Below are 16,504 nucleotides of genomic sequence, written 5' to 3' on the forward strand. Positions count from 1 at the left end.
CAGGGAAAACTCCTTACCGGCGGAAGCCCCCACCGCCGCCATACTCCCGGTGGTGCACGGCTTCATCGAGAAAAACTCCTCGAGGCTCTCGCTGCCGCCTTGCTGGTTGCACGGCTTCCGGGAAGCTTTCTCCTTTGGCGCTGCACATCAGTGCACCCTTCTCGCCGGCGACAGCCTCCTCCGCCTCCATAGTTCCGGTGCCGCACGGCTTCATCGAAAAAGACTCCTCCTTTCCAGCCATCGACCCGATCCCTGACCCCCCGCCCCGAGCGATTTCGATGCCTGGTTGGGTGGCTTGGGATTTGGGGATTTCTTCGTGGTTGCTTGAACGCTGAATTCGTGATCAGGGGAACCGGCGGCGTCGTCTCGATGTAAATAAACGCGGAGCAAAGGCGAGCCCTAGCGTTGGCGGGCTCCGGTGCGGAGTCCAGTCCGTATTCGTGTCCAACTCTTTCCCTTCGCCATGGGCCACCAGGCCTTTTTTCCTTTTCCTTCTACAAACTGCTTTCTGTTCGTCCTCTCTCTCAAAAAAAAAACTGCTTTCTGTTCTATTGTTTATTTCCCTCGTTTATTGTACTCCCTCTTTAAATTCCGGTTCCATCCTGTTTCCTTTTTCATGGCCTTAATCTCATCAGCAAATTATTCACATACATGAACATTCTTGACTGCAAGTTAAGTGCTTTTCAAAACAAAATCTCCGTCTTTCACTATATCTGCACATTACCATCACATCTTCCCTAATTCAGCATTGGCAGGGATGATGATTGTAAAACCTCAGCTCGGCCAACGTCAGCCCTCTGCCGTGTCGCACGGCCCTCCGTCCGTTCTGCCATCGCGCCGCCCGTCGACCCTGCTTGTGTCATCACCTGGTAAGCGACTAAAAGGTGTTACTATGTTTGATTGATCGATTCAGAGATGTGGACTCATTCTTCTGCCATTGGATTGATCGTCTCATTGATCAACAACGCTGTATCGATCGAGACCCACAATTTACCTAACTGTAGTTCCCATTCTTCCCCTTTCCACCTCTAGCACATTAATTTGTTTGTTAAATACTCCCTCGGGACAGTCATAGCCCGCCTCCTTATTCGTTATTAATCTTTTGCTCTGTTGTCATCCTTGGATATTCATTGAGCAGCTAAACATGTTCGGCACGACGACACAAACATCTATGGAATGCATAGTATAGAGTTGTATTTGTCTACTTAAGCTTAATGCAGAATTGCATATGACAATAGAAAACAAGTGATGATAGAAGAGGGATTTTTTTTTAATTGTTCACATAGTATGTATGGCATGGCTGTTATCAGAATTTTTCTTTTGCACTGAATCTATTGTGCTTTTCTGTTTACAACTGAAGACTTTCTACAAATAAATAGGCAAGATGATTTCTGATTATGGTCCTGTAAATATGGAGGTAAAGGCAATACTAATCGGCATCATGAGGTTAGGAGACAGTTAGCAGCTCTACAAGCACTGAAATGGGAGTATACGAGTAATATTTCAAGTAATCATGTCGGGACATGAAGTAACTATCTGTCTTTCATGTGGAACAATTCAAACATTTTTTGGGTGTAAATTCATGCATGCTTTAGCCTTAACTTTGGTGAAGTTGCAGAGTGTAATTTCCATCTTTGCTTTGGTGATCCTATTTCGATGAATACTAACACTGATTTTCGAACCATCTCGCAGGACGTCCTCCTTCCGGTCCGATGTCTAAGACTATAACTGTCGGTACCGTGGGCTTCTTTAGGTGCAACGTGAAGAATGTTCCGTTGTTAATTATGAGGTACACTATTTTACTCTGGGCGATATCTAAGTGAAAGATCTATATTAATGTATGGTTCAGACGATATCTAAGTGAAATGTCCATTAGTGTATGGTTCATGTTATATCTTGTACAAAGGTCATATATTTAGGTCGCACGTCTTGCTTTTGATGCATGCCCTCTGATTTTCCCTGTGTCTGAAAATAGATACTCCGTAGTACTGTTTATATACATGAAATTGTACTAGAAAGTTCACTGTTTTTCACTCGCTGAATAAAGAGCATCACCATGATTATTTATTCTTCTCCGCAGGTTTGTATTGCCAAGTTCGCTTCAATAATTGTATGACATGTGTACACACCTGATTTCTATAAATATTTACACTATAACATTTATTTCTCGACTATAGGTACGAGCGCCTAGTTTTCACATATATCTGTGACCGTGTGGTTATGCACTATTTTTTCAAGTGCAAGCCAATAAAGCAAATTTGGAGAAGCCCTTCGGTGGGAGTATATAAGGCAGAAGTTGGCTACGTGTCAAAACCCAAGGATTGTGGCAGAAACCTTCTCAAGACTTCTTATACTCCCTCCGTCCCATATTAAGTGACTCAATTTGTCTAAATATGTATTTTATCTATGCCTAAAAAACGTTTATATATACATGTAATAAAAAGTCACTTAATATGAGACGGATGGAGTAGTTTAATATTGATGATGCTCATGATGCAAATTTTCATAAGGGGCAGGCTCGCTTCAGAATTTATCAAACCCTCTCCATGTTGAATGTTTGTCTCTTCTTCAGGCGATCAATAGAGCCATGCATCCAACTAGGCTGCAGCCAAGTGCGAAACGGACTCCATTGTCTTGAAACAGGCGGTTACAAAAGCCAGTTATGATATTGATGCTTCGTATTTCCCAATCTGGGTGTTCTGGTTAGAGGCAAAGTTCTTCAATTATCTTTTGATGTTGTACAAAGATGGGATAAAGATGGTACGGTGTAATCGATCGTGTTAACTCGGTTGCACATATATACTATGTGCGTTGCAGTTTAGAAGAAAGAAAAGGAACTGACGTATAGGCGTTGTACTCGTACCCGGGGGCTGTTTTCCCAAGATTACCCGGGTACGTGTATACACGATACAGAGTTCAAATAGGTCTAGCTTTACAGTTTAGCCCCCTATATATACAAGTCACGCGACGCACCCCGTTCTAAATAGATCTCCTTGTTGCAGAACTTTTCGCCTCCCAGAGTCCCATCAGAGAAGTATCGATCGATCTTTTCGTCGATATAAGAGATGGCGGAGAAGTCGTCGGACGCGTCCGTGGCTTACCCGCTACTGGTGGTCGTGAATCCAGATCCAGATAGTTCGTCGTCGCAGAAGGTCTTCAGTTTGGCCGACCAGAAGCTACATGACATGACCCCGTTGGAGTCGAACAACAAGATGTACTTCACGACGCCGCAGGGCTGGGTCCTCGTCGTCGTGAGCGATTCCAACTCTCCGTCGGATCACGACGATCCACCAGGAACGACCTACCTTCTGAACCCTCAGGACGGATCAAGAATCGAGCTTCCGGCTCTCAAGGACGACGGCGTGCTCCCGGAGAACTGCAGGTGCATCTTATCCGGCCGCGCCGCCGCCGCCGCCCCGGGCTGCGCCGTCCTCGTCTTCGACTTGCAGAGCCCCGTGCTGTGGTTCTGCCGCGTCGGCGGCCACGACGACGACGACGAGGGCAATCGCCGCCGTCGTTGGACCCGCCACGGCTACGACATCGGCTGCTACGCCCTTCCGGAGGAGTACTGCCCGGTCCCGAAGAAGAAGAACCTCTTCGACATTGCTGCCGTCAACGGGAGGTTCTTCTTCTTCGACTCGAACGGCTCCCTCGGCACGCTGGACTTCGCCTACAACAACAACAACGACGGCGGCGGCGAGCTGGAGGCACGGCTGGGCGCCATCGCCGTGCCCGGCATCGAGTTCTCGGACGGCATCACGTGCACGCACGTCCTGGAGTCCTGCGGCGAACTGTTCCTCGTCAACATCGCGTTCCCCGGGTTCTGCGTCGACGGGCTGGCAGGGGAGCTCAGCGTCTACAGGATGGATTTCTGCTCGGAGCCGCCGGCTTGGCGGCGGACGCGCTGCGTCGGGGATGATCGGGCGTTCCTCCTCGGCTGCTCCAATTTCGCGGCGGCCTGCCCTGCGAGTGGGTGTGGGCTCAAGGCCAACTGCGTCTACTGGGTGAATGGTTTCGGCGAAGAGAACAGCGAGCTGCGTGTTTTTCGAATCGACGACGGCTCGTCTGAACTTCTCCGGCGGTTTGAGAATGGGCAGGGTGATCAGAAACCCTTTTGGATCGTGCCGGTCGTTGCATGATCGGCGCAGGTGCCCGTGTGCTAGCTCTTTGTTTTTATTTCGCCTTCGTCGTGTGGATTTATTACTTTTTGAAACTCGTGATATGACAGGCAAAGCCTCCAAGGTTATTTTCTCTTCACGGTAGTTGTTCTGCGTCCTCTGATTCATAATAAGTGTCGTTGATTTAGTAGTACAATGTTTCGGAGAGAGTATATATCCCTTGCGGCTTTGTTGGCTTTGTGCACAGTTCTTTCTGGCATATTTTCATTGGTCACTACTCCACGGTTTTGATCCCAAATAATTTATTCAGTGGATGCATATTTTGACTCAATTTAGTAAATTTGGGTACGTTGTTGGAAAATTGGACTAGCTATACTGAGAGAAAAATTATGCGGGTTTACTCTTCCGAGTTGGCATCACAATGACAAGCCACGATGGATTTAATACATGAGCGGGAACAACCAGTTAGAACCAAGCAAAATTGTTAGATCGGGTAAAGTGGGGTAAAACTCGACTGCTTTTCTTAGTTGAGAACTAGTTAGAACTGTACCATCAGTCTTAATGCATGAGTTGACCCTTGACTGTTTAGGTGGGTTGAAAAAAATCAGACTATGCTTTGTTTTAAAATAAACTGTTAGTGTTAAGGATTAAAAAAAAATGTAAACCTAGTGAGTTTGAGAAGCTCCTGTGTGAGTCTAGAAACTCGACTGAGCTGAAGATCTCTTGTGAGTTTGAGAGAACTCGTGGGTGAGTTTAGAAATTTGGCTTTGAACGGAAGAGCTTTGATAAAAAACTCATGTGCGACTTAAAAACTCCGTTGGTGAGTCGAAGGTAAGGACAGTGCCAGGAATTCGGAACGAGGAGGGCGAGTCGGGGGGGGGGGGGGGGGAGGGGGGATTAGAGACCTAAGATGTTTTTTAATGATCCGACTAATAATTATTATGTAAAATAAAAATTGGCGCCAGGTTCTCTCGTCTCTCCCTCCATGTGGAGCTGAGCTTTGGCGAGCTCGTATGACCTCTTTGGCACATTTGACGACTTCCTGCACGCCAAAAATAATTGTTTCCAGATCTCAAAGAAGATTCTTTCCGGTTTCACCGATGACGGTGGAACAAAGTTGGCCTACTTATCTCTTGAATCCATGAGTTGATTAGCTGTCCCTCGAGGATTTTACTGCTCACTTCCTCTTGTGACTAATTAACTTTCCGCGAGTTTTCTAACTTGAGAAGACCAACAAAATATGTCGGATGTATCTAGACATGATTTAATGTATAAATACATTTAAATTTAGTCAAAGTTGAGAATCCGAACATGCTCGATTCGCAAGAAGACCTCGTTCGCTCTAATAAAAGAACAAGCATTTTTTTTTCAAAACATCACACAACGTCGCACACGCAACTCCCTGCAGATCCGGACACTCCCAGGCCCCAGCTCACCGGGCAACACCACGTGCCGCAGCGTTACGCCTTTACAGTCGGCCTGTAACCCAGAGGCCCACCTCGTCACGTGACCGCTGATAGCAAGCCGGTCCCTTCCCTGGGCCCTGCTGGCCCAGAGGGGCTACACGTGGATCCTGTCCTGGTCCCGAATTGTCAGTGAGCAGAGTCGGGCCTCGTCGATGCGCGCAGCGACGCTGGGCTATAGCTGCGACCAAGCAGCGGATAGTGTGGGCCTTGTCTGGCCGCCAGCGTTTTTTTTTCCTTTCCGTAGCCGGACGTTACTAATCCCGGATTACAAGCGTAACGGCAGCAGGTAGTTAGTACTAACGGAGTGTGTTAGCGTCGTTGCCTCCCGTTGCCGTCGGCTCTTTTGAAAGGAAACAACAACAACAACAACAAAACTAATGTTCAGCATTGTTAGCCGAAGCAAGGGACACATAACTTCCGATCCCAAACAAATTCCAAGCGCAGTCCTGTGGTTGGTTGGACGTTTTCCCTTTCCTGGCCTTGATCCAAACCAAAACGCCGATGGTTGCGAGGAGGAACGAGCTAAATGCCAAGGCTTTCCACCAACATTTTCCCAAAGTTGCATCGTTGACGCCTTCGGCCCGGCATGGCATCGTCGTCCAAAAATGCACCAACATGCTCCTTCAAGAACGTCACCCTGTCTCTGCATATATTCAAATGCAAAACCATCAATTCTTCTCCCCCTCAAAACCATCCATCAAAAAAGGATTAAACCGCATGGGGAACTCAGCCCCCAGAGGAGTGACCAATCACAACGCCCCAACACATCAATCCAGGCCAACAACAGCTCACTCCTTGGACATTATCCTACTCCCCCGCCCCTACCCCTTGGCATTGGCAACAAAGCACGGCCACCTCTCCAAGGAAAAAAGAGAGGCAGAGCCACCTCGTCTGACCAAAGCCAACACAAGAGTCCATTAAACGGAATCGATTAAGAAAAACCCTGTCCTGCCCCTTGCCTGCGGGGAAGAGACATGTATGAGAGGGAGCATGTTTGGCTCCGGTAATTCCAACTGCACCTGTCTTGTAGCCGGCTCCCCGGTGAAAAACACATTCTCTGAGGTCAAAAACGTTTTAAAAATTCTACTCCATCCGTCTCATATTAAGTGTACTTTTCTATTACATGTATCTAAACGTTTTTTAAATATAGATACAACCATATTTGGACAAATTTGAGTACTTCTTTTTGCTGATGTTAGTGTTTGAGTTGTATATGTGCTTGCAATTTTTCTTGTAAAAATCATCGTTCTTGCACAGTGAGTACACAATTTTAATGCTGAAAAAAAATACTCTACTATTTTAGAGCACTACAGTTTTTTTTATCTCCAAGGACGTAACATTGCTCCTATTTTACACTAAAAATTACAAGTGTGTTAAAGAACCTAACAAGATTAGGCTTGTTTATTATCTTTGACCATCCGTAAGTACTTACTCCGTTTTATAATTCTTGTCGAAATATTACATATGTCTAAACATTTTTAGTAATAGGTACATCCATTTTTGGGCAAATTTTGAGACAAAAATTATAGGGTATATTTTTAAGAACCTACTCATGGATGTGATGTCAAATAGAGGCAGGCGTATTAACCGAGAACCGATCTACCGAACCACAAGAAAAGAGTCCGGACAGATTGGATCGAAACATAAAAATCGAAATAACCAAATAATACAGTATACATGTTTTTTTTTAGAACAACGATATGGCTTTATTGATTCGTGAAACAATTAGTACAATAGATCGACACACGAACGAATACAAAACAACGAAAATACTCAACAAAACTAAAAACTTTATTGTTGTCTTTCGAAGTAAACTTCTCTTGATCCATCCCTCACATCTTGATGCTTTTCCACGTATTCGTTGACAAAATTACAGAATGACATGCTTGCACATGTTGAACTAACCTTAAAAAAATTTTAAGAGCTGCATGAGCCGCCCATTGAACGCGCCATGGCCGGAGACATATTCCTTGCAAGACAAGTTGCAAAACTGCTTATTCGTTGATGAATCAACAAAGAAAAAGATCAAAAACATGAAAAGACGTGTCGTGAGAACCACTAACTTCATGACATAGGTTGCAACGCTTATACCAGGACGATGAAGGAGTCATGCCACCAATCTTCTAGACAACGACGTCACCATCAGCAAGACGCCATCGAGAAGCACACATAAACCTAACAAAAGAGATAGAAAAACTAGATGCCAGACGTTGATCCGTGGTTCCCCTCATCTCTCAACACCAGATCAGTCGTGAGAGACGAGGGAAACCGCTAGAAGAAAGAAGCTTGCTCGAAGACGCCGGCTAGGGTTTCTTTGTTCTCCTGCGATCAATCTGATCTTCACAGTACAATATACATGTGGTCACATACTCACATGCCTTGGGCCGGCCCAGTCGCTTAGCTTTCTTCACTCTTCAGACCCAATCCTAATGGTACGTAGGGGAAAAAACACACCCGAGACCCGACGACCAATACCCAGTACACACAGTTTTTTTTATTAGAACGAAAAATCGAACCGAATTTTGGTTTTAAAAATTTCGGTTACCAATTTTTTCTAGAACCGATTGGTCAGCATTTCGTAAGAACAAATTTCCATGAAAACTGAGTAACCAGATGCCCAGGCCCAAGCGGCGTCATATATTTTTGTTGTGCTGCCATAAATGAGATGTAATATAGTTTGATTCATTTTCCGAGTTAAAAATGGATATATTACACACGCCGGGGGACCAAAATGGCTACTTTCTATTTTACTTCTCTCCGTAACAATTATGGTGCTTTATATGCTATTTAAGGCTAGTTGTACAATGTTCTTGGATAGTTGGAGATTAAACTTATGGATTTGCATATAAGAATATTTGTGTGGAGAGTTGAAGGTCAAACTTGTCATGCGAATTTTCAATGTTATAAAGTTATTTGCATTCTTTGGACTGCATACTAGGACGCAAGTCCTCTGACATACGTCTGCTGACATGTGGGCCCGGACATGTTAGCCACATCAACGAGCCGCCAAGGGATCCTTTTTCGGAAACTAGAATTCAGGAATGGATTTAGCTGTTATAAATTTATTATCTAACATGTGATTTTTTTTTTGAGGACACCTCAAAAGGGGTAGGGAGTTCCTGCATTGCATTATAGAAAAAAAAGTTGCGCAGTTAATTAGAAAAGATGAGGCGAAAACCAGATACAAAGGGCACGAAGCCCCCAACGGTGGTCGACAGAGACCGAGACGACGGGAAAAACGCACCACTCGTTCTGGACGTTTGATTTAGAATTGAGCAATGACTTAAGCGTTGATTTAATTAACAGTAGAGATATTCAGGATATTCACTCGTCCTGTGAATTCTGTTTTTTTGCCGGCAATCCAAACGGCGTTAGTAGTATGGTGGATACGCTCGGCCGGCTCTACTCTGGCGGTAACCTCACCGCTCCGGTAGCGCTTCCCCGGCGACACAAAACTGACACACACAACCCACGCAGCCTCGCACAACAACACTCTCTCACACAAAACTGACGCCGCCTTCACCCTCTGTCGCTCCCTGCTTAAATCCCCGGTCCTTCCCCCAAATCTGCCAGCACGAGCTCCCCGGATTCGCCAGGAAGGAGTAGGACGGAGCGCCGAATTCCGCGACAAGGGGGGGAATTCGAATTCGCGCGCGGGGTGCGGCGGTGGGGGAAGTGGATGTGAGCGATCCCCATGGCTGCTGCAGCGACGGCGGCGGCCGGCCGCGGTGCCGGAGGTGAGTGTCTCTTCTGGCGTTTGCGTGTTCTTGTGCTGCTGCCTTGGTGGGTCCTTGTTGTTTGTGACGAGATTTGTTTTTGTTTTTTGGGGTGGTGCAGGTCAGGGAGGGGCAGTGGATGAGCTCTACGCGGAGCTTTGGAAGGCGTGCGCGGGGCCGCTGGTGTCCGTGCCGGCGGTCGGCGAGAGGGTCTTCTACTTCCCGCAGGGGCACATCGAGCAGGTGAGGACGGCGGCGGTGCCGGATGCGCAAGCTGGGCGACGGGTTGCTACTGCTGCTGCTGCTGTTCGTTTCTCGAGGATTTTACTGTGACCCGCATGTTGGAATTCTTGCGGAATTCGGGGCGTTTGCGTGTTTGTGTTTGATCGGTGCGCAATTGCCATGTTTTCGAGGATTTTAGCGCGGGATTGCGCAATTTGGTCGTCCTGCTTCCCCTCGATTTGCGAAATTGCGAGCCCGCAGGTTATAGGAGCGCGTCGATTTGGAATTCCTGTCTTCCACTGGTGAATCGGGTCTAGTTCTTGGGTTTTTTTGTTCCAGAGAGCGCGTGCCTCTTGACTGAATGGATAATTTTTCTCGTGTTCCCCAGTTTCGTAGGTTTCTCAGCCTGAATTTTTGTCTGTTCACTTCTTTTTCTTGGTTTGTCTGATCGCTACTTCAACCCGAGCTGGGGTTTCGTTTCAATTGGGCTCCTACTCGATTGTTCTTTAATTACTAACCCGAGTTTTTACTAGTACTGATTACTGCTGTGAAAACTTTGCTGCTGAACTCGTTCATTTGAGACTGAAGATTTGGTCTTTCTTTAGTGCTTCGAATGGTAATAGTACCGGTACCTTTTTAATTTTTTAATCGCTGCCCAAAGCCCCCAAAGTCTTGGAACTTCTTTTTAACCGTGACGGGAGACGTGCAAGCAATGATGTCTCGGCCCATTGTTCTTGGCTTCTTGCTCTGCTCTGTGATTTCGGTCGCTGATCCTGTGGCTTCTGCCTGTTTCTGCACCGGTTTTCAGGTGGAGGCGTCAACGAACCAGGTCGCTGAGCAGCAGGGGGCACCGCTCTACAATCTGCCATGGAAAATCCCGTGCAAGGTCATGAACGTCGAGTTGAAGGTAGCAGCAGCTTTGTAGTTTGTACATTAATCTCCTCTGCAATTTACTGTTGTAGTAGCATTTTGTGATGTAGATGAGTGATCCTTGTTTCCTTTTGGTAGGCTGAGCAAGATACTGATGAGGTTTATGCCCAGCTCACCTTGCTTCCTGAGAAGGTGAGTCCTTTTTGGTCATGCTTGGTGTTTATTTTGGTTTGGCGCACTAAATAGTGTTATGTTTATGTTGATCTACAACAGCAAAATGAGCATGCCTCCACAGAGGGGGAGAAGGAGGAGGTGCCTGCAGCGGTGCCAGCTGTACATGAGCGGCCCCGAGTGCATTCCTTCTGCAAGACGCTGACTGCCTCGGATACGAGCACACATGGTGGGTTCTCGGTGCTGCGCCGGCATGCAGATGAGTGCCTTCCGCCGCTGGTTAGGCCCTTGGAACCTTCGGCTTGATGTTTCTTATGTTGCTGTTATTGTTGTTGGCCTAGGCCTGCCTTTTCTTGGGTCGATAACAGTGATGTCTTTGATGTTGCTCCTTGATCAGGATATGAGTCAGAACCCCCCAACTCAAGAATTGATGACCAGAGATCTCCATGGGGTCGAGTGGCGCTTCCGTCACATCTTCAGAGGTGATCCCTCATCCTTCTACTTGTATTGAATTTATTTCTAAAGAATGTGTCATGTTCTTTCATGTTTGTTCCAACTTCCATGGCATCAATGCACACTTATTTGGACAATGCAACTCTATTTGTGTGATGATCTCTTGATGACCAATAACCCATTTATTTATCTTAACTTCACTGTTTGACACAATACATATTCAGATTACTTCTGTTGGACATGTTAGGGACTATCTTATCTTCGGGTAAAAAAAAAATAGGGACTATCTTATCTGAGCTATTTGTGCATTAGGTTTCTTCCATGGGCTGCATTTGGTTTCTTGTGCATGGGCCTTCATTTGATAGTGTGTGTGGATAATGACAATTGTTTTCTAAACTTTCATGTATATGTTTGATGGATACAGGCCAGCCAAAAAGACACCTTCTGCAGAGTGGCTGGAGCGTTTTTGTTAGTAACAAGCGTCTTGTTGCTAGGGATGCCTTCATATTTCTCAGGTTTGGTACTTGCCATGCTGAACAGCTCATGTTGCTTGCGCTATAGTCTCATCTCTGGTCTTGGGACACTAGTTAATCAATGTTCCCTTCCTGTTGCTTGCTCTATTCTTTGATCAGAGGTGAGAATGGGGAACTGCGTGTTGGAGTTCGGCGTGCAATGAGACAACAAGCCAATATTCCATCTTCAGTCATATCAAGCCATAGTATGCATCTTGGTGTCCTTGCAACAGCATGGCATGCTGTGAACACTGGGTCTATGTTCACTGTCTACTACAAGCCAAGGTTTGTGTTAACTGTTAAGTGTAGGCATAGGCATGTTATGTCAGTGTTCACTTTAGGAGCGCATTTTTTACTAGTTATTGGCTTATTGCATGACATCCCAGATTCCTTTACATGATAGAAGAATTTTTTTTCTAACCATTGGTACATTCCTAACCAGTTGCTTGTTTCAAATGTGTTATTTTCACTGGTCTTGCAGGACTAGTCCAGCTGAATTTGTGGTCCCGTGTGATTTGTACTACGAATCCATGAAGCGGAATCATTCAATAGGGATGCGATTTAAGATGAGATTCGAAGGTGAAGAGGCTGCAGAGCAAAGGTAAGTGGCTGTCTGCTGCAGCCTTTAATGAGTATGTGGTGCATTTACTTATGACAGACAGACTGTTCTATGGGAGACGGCATAAACTTTAATTCTCATGTGCCAGATTCACTGGCACAATAGTTGGAATAGGTGATTCTGATCCATCTGGCTGGGCTGACTCAAAATGGCGTTCCCTTAAGGTACACACCTTTTGTTTGCCTGTTTGTCTTATGAAACAAATTGAGTCATATCAGTATATGCTGATATGTTCTTGTGAATTAGGTTCGATGGGATGAAGCTTCTTCTGTTCCTCGTCCAGACAGAGTTTCTCCTTGGCAAATCGAACCTGCTGTTAGCCCTCTTTCTGTCAATCCTCTACAAGCACCCAGAAACAAGAGGTCTCGTCCAAATGCTATAGCTTCTTCACCTGAATTGTCTCCTGTAAACAGAGAAGGTTTGAGTTTGACCTTGTTGATTTTGAAGTTGTGCAATTCTTGTTGCTGCCTTTACTAACACATGTGTTACCTTCTCCTTTAGTTTCTTCAAAAGTCACTGCAAACTCGCAGCACAATGGTCTTCCAAGGGCCTTGCAGAGACAAGAAAGTGAAACATCGACAAGTCGCTTTGGCGATAATAATGTAAAGACTCCTGGGAAGCTTACCATGTGGCCTTCTAGAACAGATCAAGAGAAAAGTAATATTACTGTCCAGAGAAGTTCAGAGGGATGGATGCAGATGCAAAGGCCTGAAGGTTATACTAATATTGTATCGCGATTTCAACCACTGAAAGATGCACAGAACCCACCGTGTTCTTTTCCTAGTCAAATATCTGGGAATTGTTCAAACACCTGGAACATTGTCAATGTTCATTACCCAGACCAACAAGTTAACCGCAATACATTCCCTGGCACATGGTCTTGTATGCCTCCTAACTCTGGTTTTGGGGTGAATCAACATAATTACCTAATGACGCCTGACCGTGCACCCTCTCAGAGGGCAGAAAATGCAAAATTTAGTTGGAATGGAGATTTCACTTCAGTTCAGGCCCGTGGCATTGATGAGCGCTCCCTGGGCTGGTTTGAGCATGCCGAGCCAAATCCTCACATAGATGATGCCTCGTCGAGTGTAATCAAGTCACATCCTTTAGGTCATGCTCTTGGGAAAACAAAAGGCTCTCCGTGCATGCTATTCGGGTTTCCTCTTGATGGCCCTGCAAAATCAGAACCTATGATATCTCCACCAAGTGTTGCATATGATGGGATGCCTGAAACCCCTTGTTCAGAAAAACAGCCTCAACCAGAGGTAATCGAACTGGATAGAAGTCCTGGTACTTCCAAGTTGGTGAGTCCACTTGATGAAAATCAATCTGATTCTGCTATGGCAAAACACCAAACTTGTCCAGAAGCTACAAGAAACATTCAGAGCAAACTGCAATGTTCCACCCGAAGCTGCAAGAAGGTTCACTCCCCTTGCTGCTGTTACACCTTGTTCTTTATTCACCATCTCTAGTGAATATTTTTCATAATATGCTCCATGTGCTGCTGCTTGCTGACTTGTTTCTTCCAATTGAGTTGCTTCTGCAACATATATTTTCATGTATCGAGAAGCTATGTTTTTCACGGCTTCCAACCAAAAACCCTGCTAGTTATTTAATTAAATAGTTATGCCTGTGGTGGTTTCATGTTTGGCACTGCTTTACATCATCTGGAAATAGAATTTTATGTATTGCGCTGTAGCAAACACTTGCCGCAGAAACTTCACTGTGGAAGCGTGTAGCCATGGTCAGTTTTTATCCTTAGCAAATACTATGTTTTTGAATATGTAATTTGGCCTCACAAAATTAACATAAGGATTCATCACCCTACTCTTGGGATATAGGAAGAAAATGATGCATCGATATTTCAGGCCAAAGGGCCAGTATGTAGAGTACAAACACTAGAGAGAAGACAGTAAGTCAAACTAGTAAATTGTTAGACCTACTCTTTTTTTGACAGCTGGTTATATATCATATCAAATGAGATTGCTAACCATGATGTGCCACGCGGTGTCAGGGAAAACCTCTATTTAGTGAAAACTTCTAATCCCAGCCATTAGATCTCGAATAAATGGCTCAGATGAAAGGTGGAAGCTCTAATCACTTAAAGTTATTTATGAAAAACCCCACGAGTTGGGATTCTCTAGGGGAGTTTTCATAAAATGCATCTAAGTGATTGGACATTCCACCTTTGATCTCATCCATTTATTTAAGATCTAGGATAGGAATGGGAGTTTTCAAGTTTTCACTGAATATAGGTTTTCACCTGATATAACAACAAACATTTAAGGAAGCATCATACAAGAAACCATCAAAAAATCATAATTCCCTATATATGCCAGAGGCAATACGGATGACATGAATTGTTCTGCCTTCATTACTTTAGTTTGGATACATTTGATTTTTCTTTTGCATGTTGAACGTGGTGAAACTGCCCATTTTCAGGTCCACAAGCAGGGAATTGCACTTGGCAGGTCAGTAGATCTGACTAGGTTCACCTGCTATGATGAGTTGATTGCTGAACTGGATCGGATGTTCGACTTTGGTGGTGAGTTGAAGGGTTCTTGTGAGAATTGGATGGTTGTGTACACTGACAGTGATAATGATATGATGCTGGTTGGTGATGATCCTTGGAAGTGAGTACTGCCACTGCTCGAAATGTTTGATGTTTGAGATCATCAATATGCAGAACTAATCCTGACTTGACCCGTATCGTTGTGTTCATACAGTGAGTTCTGTGATGTGGTTCATAAGATCTTCATCTACACAAGAGAGGAGGTCAGCAAGATGAATCCAGGTGCCCTAGTCTCAAGATCGGAAGATAGTCTGTCTGCTTCCTTGGACAGAGGGGTTGTTGGCAAATAGCTCCGCCCTGAATTCTGAGAACTGGCTAATTTGTTATGTAGGTGAGTTGCGCCTTTTAGCGGCAATCCTTGGTCCTGGTTATAACTGCAGGCCCATTGATCAAAATTCAAAACGGACTAACATATGGCATGCTGTCCACTTGTTGCAGGTACTGTGTAGCACTGAGAGAGACATGAGGTGGCAATGAGATCTTTTCATGGCGTAATGGTGCTTTCTGTGTATCATAGGGTACGTGACCCATCTGTATCTCGTCTGTAGATGGTGTTTTTCCTGGTTTTAGTCAGCCCGTTCTTCGTTTGCTACAAGTTTTTTGGGTGCACTTCGTTGGTTTAAGTACATTATGTAATGTGACCAGTAGCAGGACAAAGTGTAGCGATGCCAGCAGCTGGCGCGCTTGCTTTGCCTTTGTCTGATCCTCCCTTGTACATGCTCCGCTTGATTCCAGTCTAGTATGTTGTGAAGTGTGAACAGCCGTAATCTATATAAACCTCAAGAAGGCAATATGACCCCTAAATGTTGCTGTGTTTGCTTTTGATCGTTTGGGGATTTTGATTCCACCAACCAACACACATGCATTTCTCCATGTCTTCGTTTGCCAGAGAGTTGGCTGCTTCTTGTGACCGAAGATGCTGGCAAATGCATTATTAAGGCATTTTCTAGGCGCTATGAAGAACACTTCCCATTACGATGATGATTTAGCTACTAATATAAATCATGCTGTGGTATTCCACCTTTCCATACTATGATGATTTTCGCTACTGGTATAAATCATGCTGTGGTATTCAAACTTTGACTAACAATTAACACTGCAATCTGTGAGTTATCTGACAGAAAGTTATTACCGTTGGATTGAATCACGCACATTCAACATATTTTCTTGTAACTATGGATCACGAAATAACCTCGAAGAAAAATTACTAAGTGATGTGGATTTGTATAAGAATCTATACAAAACGGAGCGGGTAGTAAAAGTACACCACATATATTGAAACATTTTATGTATCTTCTTGATATAGTATTACGAAAGACAAAAAGACGATCCATTCCAAGGATACAGGATGGCAAATTTGTGGTGTGTGGTGACTCACATTGTATATTCTACATTGTATATTCTCTAGGACTCGAGTATAGATTCTTATATCGGACGTGGAGAGATTCAAGTTATTCAGTTAGACTCTGTTCCGCCGGAGGCACGGGGCGTGAGTGACAGTATTGAATGCGCTTCCCGGAGATCCCGGTCGATCGTAGATGCCGTTTGTACCTCTACTTACGTCTGCCATTACTAGTGGATCACTGTACATACAGTGCTGCTTGTTGCTTTCCGTTGCGGTACGGCGTAGTACTACCACGACACAGTACGGGCTGCCATAACGGCGGATCAAAGCACAACAGCAGCGAGCGAACGGATCGCGATCTCCGTCTTCGTTCCAGTTCCAATGGAATTTATGGCCGTCGCACGGCGCCCGCCGCCCGCGGCCAACTAATAAATAAATCT

General features: G+C 45.0%; 3 protein-coding genes across 3 annotated transcripts; all 3 read left to right on the forward strand.

Moving 5' to 3' along the window:
* Positions 1-650: 650 nt before the first annotated feature.
* Positions 651-2,391, forward strand: LOC112272510. The gene is made up of 3 exons (XM_024463550.1): positions 651-869; positions 1,693-1,789; positions 2,178-2,391. The coding sequence occupies exons 1-3, from the start codon at positions 758-760 to the stop codon at positions 2,371-2,373; spliced, it is 405 nt and encodes a 134-aa protein (XP_024319318.1). The 5' UTR covers positions 651-757; the 3' UTR covers positions 2,374-2,391.
* Positions 2,392-3,055: 664 nt separating this feature from the next.
* On the forward strand, positions 3,056-4,206 carry LOC100834639. The gene has a single exon (XM_003575472.2). It carries the CDS (start codon positions 3,066-3,068, stop codon positions 4,137-4,139), a length of 1,074 nt encoding a protein of 357 aa, XP_003575520.1. The 5' UTR covers positions 3,056-3,065; the 3' UTR covers positions 4,140-4,206.
* Positions 4,207-9,052: 4,846 nt separating this feature from the next.
* Positions 9,053-15,541, forward strand: LOC100841363 (auxin response factor 24). The gene is made up of 15 exons (XM_010238960.3): positions 9,053-9,321; positions 9,422-9,543; positions 10,331-10,429; positions 10,531-10,584; positions 10,666-10,842; positions 10,961-11,045; positions 11,441-11,531; positions 11,649-11,813; positions 12,010-12,129; positions 12,236-12,311; positions 12,394-12,565; positions 12,649-13,568; positions 14,590-14,780; positions 14,874-15,050; positions 15,158-15,541. The coding sequence occupies exons 1-14, from the start codon at positions 9,279-9,281 to the stop codon at positions 15,007-15,009; spliced, it is 2,451 nt and encodes an 816-aa protein (XP_010237262.1). The 5' UTR covers positions 9,053-9,278; the 3' UTR covers positions 15,010-15,050; positions 15,158-15,541.
* Positions 15,542-16,504: the final 963 nt, after the last annotated feature.

The sequence above is a fragment of the Brachypodium distachyon genome, chromosome 4 (assembly GCF_000005505.3).
Source record: "Brachypodium distachyon strain Bd21 chromosome 4, Brachypodium_distachyon_v3.0, whole genome shotgun sequence".
Classification (NCBI taxonomy): Eukaryota; Viridiplantae; Streptophyta; class Magnoliopsida; order Poales; family Poaceae; genus Brachypodium; species Brachypodium distachyon.

Bases quoted from the DNA above. Each gene is read 5' to 3' on its own strand.
- LOC112272510 (XM_024463550.1), top strand. From the start codon at position 758: ATGATGATTGTAAAACCTCAGCTCGGCCAACGTCAGCCCTCTGCCGTG. The intron at 870-1,692 runs GTAAGCGACTAA...ACCATCTCGCAG, and splicing joins CCTGCTTGTGTCATCACCTG to GACGTCCTCCTTCCGGTCCG. The intron at 1,790-2,177 runs GTACACTATTTT...TCTCGACTATAG, and splicing joins GTTCCGTTGTTAATTATGAG to GTACGAGCGCCTAGTTTTCA.
- LOC100834639 (XM_003575472.2), top strand. From the start codon at position 3,066: ATGGCGGAGAAGTCGTCGGACGCGTCCGTGGCTTACCCGCTACTGGTG.
- LOC100841363 (XM_010238960.3), top strand. From the start codon at position 9,279: ATGGCTGCTGCAGCGACGGCGGCGGCCGGCCGCGGTGCCGGAG. The intron at 9,322-9,421 runs GTGAGTGTCTCT...GGGGTGGTGCAG, and splicing joins GGCCGGCCGCGGTGCCGGAG to GTCAGGGAGGGGCAGTGGAT. The intron at 14,781-14,873 runs GTGAGTACTGCC...GTGTTCATACAG, and splicing joins GTTGGTGATGATCCTTGGAA to TGAGTTCTGTGATGTGGTTC.